Source organism: Erinaceus europaeus, chromosome 20, assembly GCF_950295315.1.
Source record: "Erinaceus europaeus chromosome 20, mEriEur2.1, whole genome shotgun sequence".
In the NCBI taxonomy this organism is placed as follows: domain Eukaryota; kingdom Metazoa; phylum Chordata; class Mammalia; order Eulipotyphla; family Erinaceidae; genus Erinaceus; species Erinaceus europaeus.
In genome coordinates, this window is record NC_080181.1 from 15,156,438 (window position 1) to 15,168,891 (window position 12,454).

The 12,454-nt window shown below is 43.0% G+C and overlaps 1 protein-coding gene across 1 annotated transcript; it reads left to right on the forward strand.

Moving 5' to 3' along the window:
• The first annotated feature begins 1,704 nt into the window (after positions 1–1,704).
• Positions 1,705–11,810, forward strand: LOC103114015 (T-cell surface glycoprotein CD3 delta chain). The gene is made up of 5 exons (XM_007523636.2): positions 1,705–1,834; positions 4,660–4,875; positions 5,310–5,444; positions 6,538–6,581; positions 6,819–11,810. The coding sequence occupies exons 1-5, from the start codon at positions 1,780–1,782 to the stop codon at positions 6,882–6,884; spliced, it is 516 nt and encodes a 171-aa protein (XP_007523698.1). The 5' UTR covers positions 1,705–1,779; the 3' UTR covers positions 6,885–11,810.
• Positions 11,811–12,454: the final 644 nt, after the last annotated feature.

Consider the following 12,454-nt stretch of genomic DNA (forward strand, 5'->3'; position numbering starts at 1 on the left):
AAAAAACAATAAGGGCAACAAAAGGGAAAATAAATAAGCATATCAGAAAATTAAAAAAAAATTTTCATTACCACTATGGTATCTCCCCACCTATATTTTATTTTTTAGCAGTATCACTTTAGGGGGCCAGGCGGTGGCACACTGGGTTAAGCACACATACTACAAAGCGCAATGATCCCAGTTTGACCCCCCTGGTTTTCCCCCTGCAGGTGGAGGGGCACTTCACAAGCGGTGAAGCAGGTCTGCCAGTGTTTCTCTACCTCTATCCCTCTCTATCTCCCCCTCCCTATCAATTTCTCTATGTCCTATCCCATAAAAAAGAAAAAGAAAAAGAAAAATGGCTGCCAGAAGCAGTGGATTCATAGTGCTGGCACAGAGCCCCAATGATAACCCTGGAAGCAAATAAAAAAACAAAGCAAAAAACCAAAAACCCCACCAGTAGCATTTTCATGCTCACTTGAGGCCAAGATGGAGAGAGGACCTAATATCTCTAAAGAGATGTGTCTCTGTTACCACTTATTGCTGGGACCATAGCCAGTTGTTTGTTGTTGCTACAGCTAATGAATTGAGGCAGGAAATCTTATTCAGAGCTGGAGCTCTGATGGAAGCTGTCTCAGCACAAGGCCTCATTTAGGACCTTTTCACTGTTCTTTTGTGATGATATTCTCAAAGGTGTGTCAAAGGGAAGGAATCGGTAGGACAATTCCAAGACTGGTCATCCTCTTCAAGGGATCAGGCTTTATTTATACTGAGTTGTTATAATCTTAGGACCCCTCTCCCTGAGCCAGTCACTAAGTCAACAAAAATCTTCAGAGCTCTTATTATGTGCCAGGCATAAGGCAGGGGCTAGAAATACAGACTTGACCAAGGCATACATGATTTCTGCCTTCCCTTGTGGTAGCATAGAGTTTTGGGTCTCACCAAGGCCGTGGGGAGGGTGGAGTCTATGTTCTGCCCAAGTCAATCTATCATACTGTTAACTATCTCTTGTTAAGCACAAGTAAGTGTCAGTCAGTGTGTAAAATTTTTGTTCAAGCCTTTACCCTGATACAGAAGGATTTAGGCTCTGAAAAAGTCCACAACTAACAAAAAATAGCAACAACAATAGAGAGAATGAAATATGCCATGATTAACAAAAACAATGAAGAGTTTGGTGACTGGCCAGGCCCAGAAGGCTTTGTTGTATTGTAGCCAGGACTTAAAATATCTGACCAGGAGACTCCAAATCCCAACCCCCCCCCCCCCCCCCATGGATAAGAAACTGCTCAGAGAAGGTTCTGGAGAAAGATCAGGATCATCACTGGTATTGCTTGTGCAGTGGGGCTCAGCTTCTCTCAGAGTTAACAGCTTCTCTGAGAGGTAACAGCTTTCAAGTGGCAAGCAAATGTAGCCGTGTTGTTGAGAGGCACTTTTTTCATCACTTTTTTCTTGTTTTTTTTCATCAGCAACTTAGGAAAGGCACCCCTAAATCTCCTCTTACTTCCTAGGTCTCCAGGTAGTCTCTCCCATACTCTGCTCTACCTTCCAGTTTACACCCAAGTTCCCAACACAGAGAAAGAGCAATGTGCCCCTGCTTTCTTCCCTCCCCACACCCAGGCTACCTCTCCCTGACGGTTTCCCATCATCAAACAGCAGAAAGCAGGTTCCTAGGCACCATTAAGTTCCGCCCCCGCCCATTGCTTTTTCCGGTACCCGTGAAGCAGTTGGGGGAGGGTTGGTCTTGCCCTGGCTGAGAGTTCGGTGACCTGGACCTGTATACTGGATAAATTCTGCTGGAAGATGGAACACGGCAGGTTTCTGGCTTTTCTGTTAGTGGCTTCCATTCTCTCTCAAGGTAAGGTGAGACTTTAGGTGGGTAGGGACATCTTGGAGAAGGAACTTGGGAAGGACATTACTACCTGGAGTAAGGCCCATCTGAAAGTCATCTTCAAGATTTACTTATTTATTTAAATGAAAGAAAGTGCGATACCAGAGTACCACTCAGCTCTGGCATATGGCAGTGCTAGAGACTGAACCTCAGCATCTGGAGCTTCCAGTATGCAAGTCCTCTGCTGTAGTCCTGAACAATATCCCTGATCCTGAATGTCCTTCCTCTCACTAAGCAGATTATCAAGGAGGGAAGGGCTGAAAATTAGCACAGGACCTGAGAAACAGACTCTTGGCTTTGATTTTAGCTCAGAGTACATCTGGACTTAACGGTCTCACTGAAGACTGTAGGCCTGAGAGCTGTAAGAATTGTACGGTACATGTCTACCTGAGCCTCTGGTTGACTGTGGGAGCACTGTTCCTTCTAAGGCAAAAGGCCTCTGAGACTGAGACTTGGACTTTTGGCCATCATGATGTCACCACCAGGAGCCATGGGAATGTTTTAATAGTATCGTGGGGCTGGGGAGACAGCATAGTGATTATACAAAATTACTTTAATACCCGAGGCCCTAAAGCTTCCAGGTTCAGTTCCCAGCATCACCACAAGCCAGAGCTGAGCAGTGCTCTAATGTTTCTCTCTCTACCTTTTTCAAAAATAAATAAAATGTTGGGGACTAGGTGGTAACACACCGGGTTAAGTGTACATAGTACAAAGCACGACTCATGCAAAGATCCCAGTTTGAGCCCCCAGTTCCCCACATGCAGGGGGGGTCACTTCATAAGTGGTGAAGCAGGTCTGCAGGTGTCTCTCTTTCTCTCCCCCTTTCTATCTTCTGCTCCTCTCTCCATTTCTCTCTGTCCTATCCAACAACAACAACAACAAAAATGGAAAAGATGTCTGCCAGGATCAGTCGATTTGCAGTGTATGCATCCAGCCCCAGCAATAACCCTGGAGGCAATCAATCAATCAATCAATAAATAAATAGCAAAAAATTAAAAATATATTAAAAACAAAAAGAAAAGTTAGTTTTAGGTTGAATGGGGGGGGCACTTGGGGTTGTAAGATGATCAACTCATCCTGATTTATCTGGTTTTAAAAGAGATAGTCCCATGTCCCAGGAGCCCTCTCAGATCCTGGTATTCTATTGGGAAAAAGTGTCCAAGGACTGTAAGATGAGAAGCATCTAATTATATGTGTCTCTCTGAATATGTTCACATATACTCATGGCTTCAGAGGCCAACTCTTTTGTAGAGTTTCTATAGCATGCTTTTATATCCAAACTGACACCTGAGTATGAAGCTCAGAAGAATATAGATTCCATTTTTTCCTGAACAGGGAAATATAGGTTTTGGTGACTATAGGCTGTGGAAATGTTTTCAGTCAAAGCAATTCAGTTAATGTTGTATTGCATCAAAGTAAAAGACTCTGGGATGGGTGGGGGGCAGAATTCAGGCCCTAGTATAGGATGGCAGAGGACCTAGTGGGGGTTGTATTGTTATGTGGAAAACTGGGAAATGTTATGCATGTACAAACTATGTATTTTCTGCTGACTGTTAAGCATTAATCCTCCAATAAAGAGATTTTTTTAAAAAAGCAATTCAGTTAATGGATATAGAAAGGCACTGTGCATAGATCCAACCCTCTTAATTCCCCACAAGACTTGGCTTTTGTGAAGTCCCAAGGTAGATTTCTGTCCCCAGATTCCTAACATAAAGTTGAATCAAGTGAAAATCGTCTGGACCACAGGAAGGACAATTAATACTAGCTTCTGCTCTATTACCACCAAAGTCATTTGCCTTGGGAATGGCATTAGTAGTGAGAATACTATTCCTGTAGTAGTTACTGAGGGTGGGGACAAATAGGCAGAGAATAGGATGAGGAATTAGAGTGTTGTGGGTGGCTGGGAGGTAGAATTAGAAGTTTTCGGGGGTCGGGCAGTAGCGCAGTGGACTAAGCACACATGGCACGAAGCACAAGGACCAGCGTAAAGATCCTGATTCAAGACCCCGGCTCCCCACCTGCAGGGGTGTCGCTTCACAGGCAGTAAAGCAGGTATGCAGGTGTCTATCTTTCTCTTCCCCTCTCTGTCTTCCCCTCCTCTCTCCATTTCTCTCTGCCCTATCCAACAACAACAACATCGACAACAACAATAACTACAACAACAATGAAAACAACAAGGGCAACAAAAGTGAAAATAAATAAATATATAAAATAATAATAATAAAAAGAATTAGAAGTTTTCTTTTTTTGTGAGAGGAGGAATGCTCCAAGGGAGGAACCTTGCTCTGCTTTTTTTTTTTTTTAAAGATTTTATTTATTTATTGATGAGAAAGATAGGAGGAGAGAGAGAAAGAACCAGACATCACTCTGGTGCATGTGCTGCCGGGGCCTGAACTCAGGACCTCACGCTTGAGAGTCAAGTGCTTTATCCATTGTGTCACCTCCCAGACCACGCTCCGCTTTTCTATGTCTTTGATCTGATGCCTTTGTAGTCTACACTCCCAGCCCTCTGCTAACCAGTGATCTGAACTAATTTCAGGCAAGTTCTAGGATCACTCCAGATCCATTGTTTCCTCTTTTGCTCCATTTTCCTCAGGGCCAGGTCTGTGGTTGGTTTGCATCCCTTCCTGGTCCCTGAAGTTCACAGGATACCCCCTGAAGCTTTTCATGATAACTGTGTCTCTCATTAGACTATCCTAGACTTGGGAAGTTATCCATCTTAAGCTTGTTGAGAATAAGGAGTCTGATCAAGACCATAAACCTGGCTCAATTTTATTTTATTTTTTCCTTAGTGAACTCCTGTCTGATAAATGTTGAAGAAATTGAGGACAAAGTGTTTTTGATTTCCAATACCACCCTCAGAACTATAAAGGGAACAAAAATTTCTTTAAAAAACGATAATGTCAATAATGGGGACTTGGGGAGATGGACCCTGGACCCACAAGGAATGTATGAGTGCAATAAGACAGATGGAAAGGGATCGTCTACTCTTCAAATTTATTTTCGAAGTAGGTGCCTTCTGAACATTTTGGGTTGGAATGAATGGGGCCTCTGAGTATGAGTAATTTCTAGCTGGAGAGGGCTCTGGTGACACAGTCTGTTCTTTAAACAAATTGAGGTCACTCTTGTGATGGTACAAGCCAGATTTGAGGTCCTCAAAGTGGGAGAGAACTTAATGAAAGGAGAAAAAAGTAGTAGAGGCTGTGTTCCACACAGTAGGGGATTGGTTGAGAGAGTGGCTTAGTCTAACACCTTAAGTTCCACAAAGCTCTCCACAGAGATTCTTTGGGATGAAGGGGAGAGGTGGATGTAGCATGGTCCCAACCAGGCCTTTCTATGAGGATCTGCTTCATTTGGAACTTGGTATGAGAGATCCTGGAGCTGCATTAGGAAGCTGATCTTGAAAACTCTGTACCTTTCTTCTTGCCTACCCTCCCCACAGTGTGCCAGAACTGTGTAGAGCTGGACTCAGCCACCCTGGCTGGCTTAGTTGTCAGTGATATCATTGCCACTTTGCTCCTTGCTTTGGGAGTCTACTGCTTTGCTGGACATGAGACTGGGAGGCGAGTCTCCAGCGGTAAGTGAAAGCGTCAGAGCATGCATGTGCACATGTGTATGTATATGTTGTATGTGCAGTGTGAGTGCATTTTTGTGTGTGCTTGTGGGTAAGCATTTGGTAAGGAACAGGCCTGGCAGTGGGTTCAGCCCATCGGGAAGTCACTGTTGCTATCTCCTAAGGCCTGCTACCCCCAGTTATTGAAAGAGCTTATCTACACTGCTCATGCAGACTTCTTAAAATAATTTTGGGGGGCTGGGCGTTAGTGCAGTGGGTTAAGTGCACATGGCACAAAGCGGAAGGACTGGTGCAAGGATCCTGGTTCGAGCCCCCAGCTCCCCACCTGCAGAAGGGGTCACTTCACAAGCGGTAAAGCAGGACTGCAGGTGTCTATCTTTCTCTACTCCTCTCTGTCTTCTCCTCCTCTCTCCATTTCTCTCTGTCCTATCCAACAACAATAATAAAAACAATAATAACCACCACAACAATAAAACAACAAGGGCAACAAAAGGGAAAAAATAGCCTCCAGGAGTAGTGGATTCATGGTGTAGGCACTGAGCCCCCCCCAGCAATAACCCTGGAGGCAAAAAAAAAATTTTTTTTTTTATTTTTTTATTGGTTAGAGACAAAGAGTATCAAGAGGGAAGGGGAAGATAGAGAAGGAAAGAGAAGGGCTAAAGAATGGCTAATCTGGTTGAGTGCACGTTACAATGCTTAAGTACCCAGGTTCGAGCCCCTGATCCATACCTGCAGGAAGCTTTTCTATCAGTGAAACAGTGCTGCAGGTGTCTCTCCCCCTCAATCCCCACTTTCCTTTCAATTTCTCTGTCTCTATCAAATAAATAAAATTAAAAAAAAAGAGAGAGAGGAAGAGAGATACCTGCAGTACTGCTTTACCACTTGTGAAGCTTCCCTCCTGCAGGTGCAGACAGAGGGGTGGAACCTGGGTCCTTGTACACTGCAATCTGTATCGACTACTGAGTGCTCCACCACCTGGCTCTCTCATGCAGACTTCTGAGGGTACAAGTAGCTGTAGTCCCCCTGTGGTGTTCATGGGCTCCCATTATTCCATCCCCTTGTACTCTGGATGACTTTCCCCATTTTTTTTTTCTAGCTGCTGACACTCAAGGGCTGATGAAGAATGACCAGCTTTATCAGGTGAGTCTAGAGTGCAGGGAAGGAGAAGAGAGAGAAGGAATAATTTAGGAAGAAGACCCTGACCCTTTTTGTTAGTTGGCGCCATGTTAAATGTTTATTTGAGGGACTTTAGTGGGGAACTCATAGCATGGTTGGTCTGGAAAGATTAGACATAAGCTCTAATTTCTGGGATCCTGCTGGGGTTCACCCTGGGGGAGTCCTGAGTCTGTTTCATGGTTCCTCCTCTTCATCTTTTAGCCCCTTGGAGATCGGAAAAATGACCAGTACAGTAGTCTTGGTGAAAACTGGCAGCAGAAGAAGTGAACCTGGAACTGGTCGATTCAGGCACCTTGTTGTGAGATGTGTCTTCTCCCCTGGATCAGCTAATCAAGACATCCACTTTTCCCCAGCAGGTGTACAGACTGTACAAGACTCCTGGGTAAAGCCTGGGAGTTATCCTGACTTGGCTGAGCTCTTGCCCTCCCCGCTCAGCTGTGTCCTCCCTTCCTTCGTCACTTCCTTCCCTCTGTTCCCATGGATGGTGAGGTGGAGGGTGGTTCCCCCACCAGGTCCTGGTCCACTGATGTTTCTGTCCTCCTGGGTTTTTCAGGCACAGTAACTGCCCCACTCCACTGCCGCAGATCTTGTTGCTTCCAGTCCTCTCTCATAAACCTTCCAGAGTTTTGGTTTCCTCGCTGCTGCTGCTGCTGAGGGTGGGGTGCTGTGTTCAGGGGCCCAGCCACACACAAGTTCCATGACATCATGAGCGGAGGTGGTAGAGACTTCAAGGGCCCTTGAACTTCTCATCCAGGCTTGGCGAGCATGTTTGACAAAGTCTCAGTCTTGTCTCATCTTCTCTTCTTTCCTCCTTTCCTTTTTTTTTTTTTTTTTCCCTTTCTGCCATAGGTTTTTATGTTCTTGTTCAACTTCAATTTTTTTCAATTCAAGTAGATAAAGTGTCAGAGACAGATAAAGAGATTTTACAAATGCTCTGGCACTCTTATATGGTGTTAAGGCTTAAGCCCAGGCCACACACATGACAAGGCATGTGACTTACATGGTGAACTATCCCTCTGTCCCATAGTCTTACTTCTGCTAAGGGGCTAGCTTTGATTTTTTCACTTCCATGAAATAGTAGCCACTAGCTGTGAGGAGTTCTCAGCTGGGGTCCCTTCAGTATTATTTTCCTCATATAGAAGGTATACTTCTATTGTTCTACCACTTATCTCCACCCCCTTCTATCTGTCTAATGATCTATCTCTGTTTATCTCCTATCTATCTATCTATCTATCTATCTATCTATCTATCTATCTATCTATCTATCTATCTACCTACCTACCTATCTACCTACCTACCAACCTACCTGTCTAATCTGTCTTTCCCCAGATCCTAGTTCCATTTTTCTCCTGTCTTCTGTAAGGTAAACTGACTCCAGAAATTCTTTTTTAGTTAAAAATAGATGATCCCTCTTCATCCATTTGGTAATGTTTGTACTCTACCAGGCATGACACTGCCCAGCCCCTCCTCTTCATCCACTTGGAAAGCTGGAATCTGAGTCTGAGTATGAATTGGGGCCTGAGATACTTTTACTTGGTGCCACCTTCAGTCAGTGAGTCAGTGATGGTTCTGAAACTTTTGGAGGCTAAGGGAGTTATTAAGATATAAATACTTAGGTCCCATTCTAGTCGTATTTGAAGCGGTGACCAAAGAGAGCAGTTCAGAGAGTTTCTGGACTAAGAAGAACTGGAGTCACTTACTCTTGTGTCATAAATACCTCTTTCTTTCTTTTTCCTTTTTTTTTTTTCTGCCTCCAAGGTTATTGCTGGGGCTCAGTGCCTGCACTATGAATCCACTGCTCCTGGAGGCTATTTCCCCCCCTTTTGTTGCCCTTGTTGCTTATTGTTGTTGTTGTTACTATTATTGTTGCTATTGCTGTCATTGTTGGATAGGACAGAGAGAAATCGAGAGAGGACAGGAAGACAGAGAGGGGGAGAGAAAGACACTTGCAGACCTGCTTCACTGCCTGTGAAGCGACTCCCCTGCAGGTGGGGAGCCGGGGTTTCTAACTGGGATCTTGCATGGGTCCCTGCATTTTGTAGTATTGTGCTTAACTGGGTGTGCTACCGCCTGGACCCCTTTTTTCCTTTTCCTTTTCTATTTCATTTCCTTTTTTTAAAATTTTTTTTAAACGAGAGCTCTGCTCAGCTCTGGCTAATAGTGGTGTAGCGAATTGAACCTGGGACTTCAGAACCTCAGGCATGAGAGTCTCTTTGCATAACCATTATGCTATCTACCCACCACTCCATTTCCTTTTTCTTCCTTCCTTCTTCCCTTCCTCCTTTCTTCCTCCTTCTCCTTCTGTCCATCCTCCTCCCCCTTCCTTCTTCTTTGTTAGAAACAGAAAAAATGAGAAGGAAAGGGAGATAGAGATGGATAGAGAAAGAGAGATACCTGTAGCACTGTTTCCTTGCTCATGAAACTTCCTCACTCTGCAGGTGAGGACTGGGGGCTTAAACATGATAACATGTGTGTTCTACCAGGTGTGCTACCTCTTGGTCCTAATAAATAAATGTTTAAGAAAAGAATTAACAGTGCAGCCAGAGAACTAGATGATTTATCTCATTATCTCCTCAAGATACACAGAAGAAATGTACATAATTCTTTTTTTTCGAATTTCCAGTTTACATATTATGACTCATTCATGCATATGATTTTTTTCCTTCTCTTTCTATCCTCCTACTGTAGTCCTCCTAGTCCTCAATCTTATTTTCACACTGGATCCTCCAACATGGACAACCCTTCCTTGGCTGGCACTATATTGATTCTTTGTATTCTTCCTGCACTCCACACACCTTCTTTTACTTTGCATTCCTCATATTCTCTCCCATATGCTCTCACTTCCATACCACACACCAGTTTTCAGCCCTGGTTTCCCATTGGAATCTCCAGGGGAGATAAAAGTACTGATTTCCTAAAGATTTAATATCTGGGCCATCAGGACTTTAAAAACTATATAAAATGAAGTTTGGGGAGGTAGCTTAGTGTGGAGAAGAGAGTCTTTGCATGCATGAGGCCCCATTTGACATTTTCCCCATACCCAATACCACATATGCTAGAGGGGTACTCTTGTCTCTGTTTATAAATAAATAAATACATATTTTTGAAAAATCAGTCTTACCGAGGCAAACTAATATGAATAAGTTGTTTGTTTTCAAGGTATAAATCTGTTAAGTTTGGGATACATATGTATATTTTTGAAACATCACCACAATCAAGATAATGAACTTCCAAATGAATATTCTTGGAATATATAAAAAACTCAAAGGGACATTTCATCAGGACTGGGGACAGAGTTATGGAAATGTAAGGACAACAGATGAGATGTGAAGAGCAGAATGATGAAGAATAGAATCTTAAGGAAAAGTGGCATTGTGGTCCGGGAGGTGGCACAGTGGATAAGGCATCAGACTCTCAAGCATGAGATCCTGAGTTCAGTCCCTGGCAGCGCATGTACCAGAGTGATGTCTGGTTCTTTCTCTCTTCTATGTTTCTCATTAATAAATAAATAAAATATTTTTAAAAAGTAGTATTTAAGGGGCAGGTGGAGGAGGACTCATGAAACCAAGGAAGAGTACATTGAGCCATCCACATACCTGAAGAAAGGTCTGCCCTTGGAAGATCTGTGATCTACTTCTGGAATTGGTCAAAGGAGAGCACTGTGACCTTTGCAGGAGTGTCTGGGGAGAAGCCAAGGAGCAAGGGCTGAGGACTGAAGGTGAAATGAGGAAGCTGATCTAGCTAGTGTGGACCTCTCTTTAGGGAAACTTGTCTGAGAAGGGAGAGAGGGAGGACACACTACCTGATCACTTTTTTTTTTTTTTTAACCATCATAAGCTCTGGCTTGTGGTGGTGGTGGTGGTGGGGTTTTGAACCTAGGACTTTGGAACCTCAGGCATGAGAGTCTCTTTGCCTAACCAGTATACTATCTAACTCCATCTGCCTGGTCACTCTTTTATACTTGGGATGGTTTCTCTGTATTTTGTCTCTTGTTTAGTGATTTGATAATGGTTTACAATAATTTAAGATTATAAGGGGGGGATTGAGTGGCAAGTTAAGTGCACATGGCGCAAAGCGCAAGGAACGACATAAGGATCCTGGTTCGAGCCCCCGGCTCCCCACCTGCAGGGAGGTCGCTTCATAAGCGGTGAAGCAGATATGGAGGTATCAATCTTTCTCTCCACCCTGTCTTCCCCTTCTTTCTTCATTTCTTTCTGTCTTATCCAACAACAATGACATCTATAATGACAATAATAATAACCACAACACCAAAGCACTGTTCACCTCTGGTTTACAGTGGTCCAAGGGATTGAGCTTGGAGCTTTGAAACCTCAGGTTTGAGAGTCTCTTTGCATAAACATTATGCAGTTGGATTCCTTTTGGTAAATGGCATATTCTGTAAACAGTGAAGTGAAGATTACATTGCATTATGAATTCTGACTGCTCAAGAAGAGTACAATGTAAAGTTTCAAGATGCTTAGTTTATATATCTGCATTGAAATTTCAAACATAGGGCAAAGTATGTTTATAATATTATGGTGGTTATCCAGGGGGGAACATGAATTTCAGGGTGAGGAAGTACAGAAATGTGGCAGTAGTCATGGTTTGAAACTACAGCCTTGCAATCTTATGATCTTGTAAACCATTATTGTAACATAAATGAGAAATAAAATTAAATAAAACCAACAAAACCAACCACGGTGGTCAGCAAACTTATTAAATATTTCCTTCTTTAAAAAGAGTGCTGGGGCAGGGGTAGGTAGCATAAAATTATGCAAAGAGCATCTCTTTCCTGAAGCTCCAAAGTTCCAGATCAATCCCCACACACTATTATAAACTAGAGCTGAGAATTATACTGGTAAACAAACAAACAAAAAACCCACATTTCAGTCATGTAGAATTGATAAGCCAACATAAAATCTTTGAACAAATATATAAATATCTATACTAGAATGTGTTGACATTAAATTGGTAACTGATATATAGCTGCACTAAAATAATAGTAATAATAATAGCAACAACAATGATAAAACAACAAGGGTAACAAAAAGAAAAAATAGCCTCCAGGAGCAGTGGATTCCTGGTGCAGGCACTGAGCCTCAGCAATAACTCTGGAGACAAAAAAAATATATATATTATAAGCGTGTAGCTCCACAACTATACCAATCACAGAATGTCCTGTCCTCCACTCCACCCCTTCACCCCAACCCCAGCCCAACAATAACCGCCATAGTTTTCACAAAGTCTTTGAGGCAGCTTGGTTACTATTTTTTTCTTTGTAAGTTCATGTGTATAATTTCTCTATATCTGAGTGAAACCTGTAGTTGTCTTTTACCTCTTTGCTTACTTCACAATAAGCACAATCTCCTCCTGAAGGACATAGTATCATCTTTCAAAATTGCAGAGTCGTAGTATTCCATTGAATATATGTAGGAATGGTTTCTTTGTATCCTCCTAGCATTTAGCTCATGAGTGATTAGAAAAGCACTTACAGGGAGCAGCGGGTTAAGTGCACGTGTTCCAAAGCGCAAAGACCGGCATAAGGATACCGGTTCAAGCCCCCGGCTCCCCACCTGCAGGGGAGTCGCTTCACAGACGGTAAAGCAGGTCTGCAGGTGTCTATCTTTCTCTCCTCCTCTCTGTCTTCCCCTCCTCTCTACATTTCTTTGTCCTATCTAACAATGACGACATCATCAACAATAATAACTACAACAATAATAATTTAAAAAACAAGGGCAACAAAAGGGAAAATAGTAAAAATAAAAAAGAAAAAAAAAAGAAAAGCATTTACAGGGAGTCAGGCGGTAGCGCAGCAGGTTAAGTGCACATGGTGTGAA

What these genes read in the sequence shown, in the direction of transcription:
- LOC103114015 (XM_007523636.2), top strand. Translation starts at nt 1,780, where the DNA reads ATGGAACACGGCAGGTTTCTGGCTTTTCTGTTAGTGGCTTCCATTCTC. An exon ending in TGGGAGGCGAGTCTCCAGCG is followed by an intron (nt 5,445 to 6,537) that starts GTAAGTGAAAGC and finishes TTTTTTTTCTAG; the next exon opens with CTGCTGACACTCAAGGGCTG. An exon ending in AGAATGACCAGCTTTATCAG is followed by an intron (nt 6,582 to 6,818) that starts GTGAGTCTAGAG and finishes TTCATCTTTTAG; the next exon opens with CCCCTTGGAGATCGGAAAAA.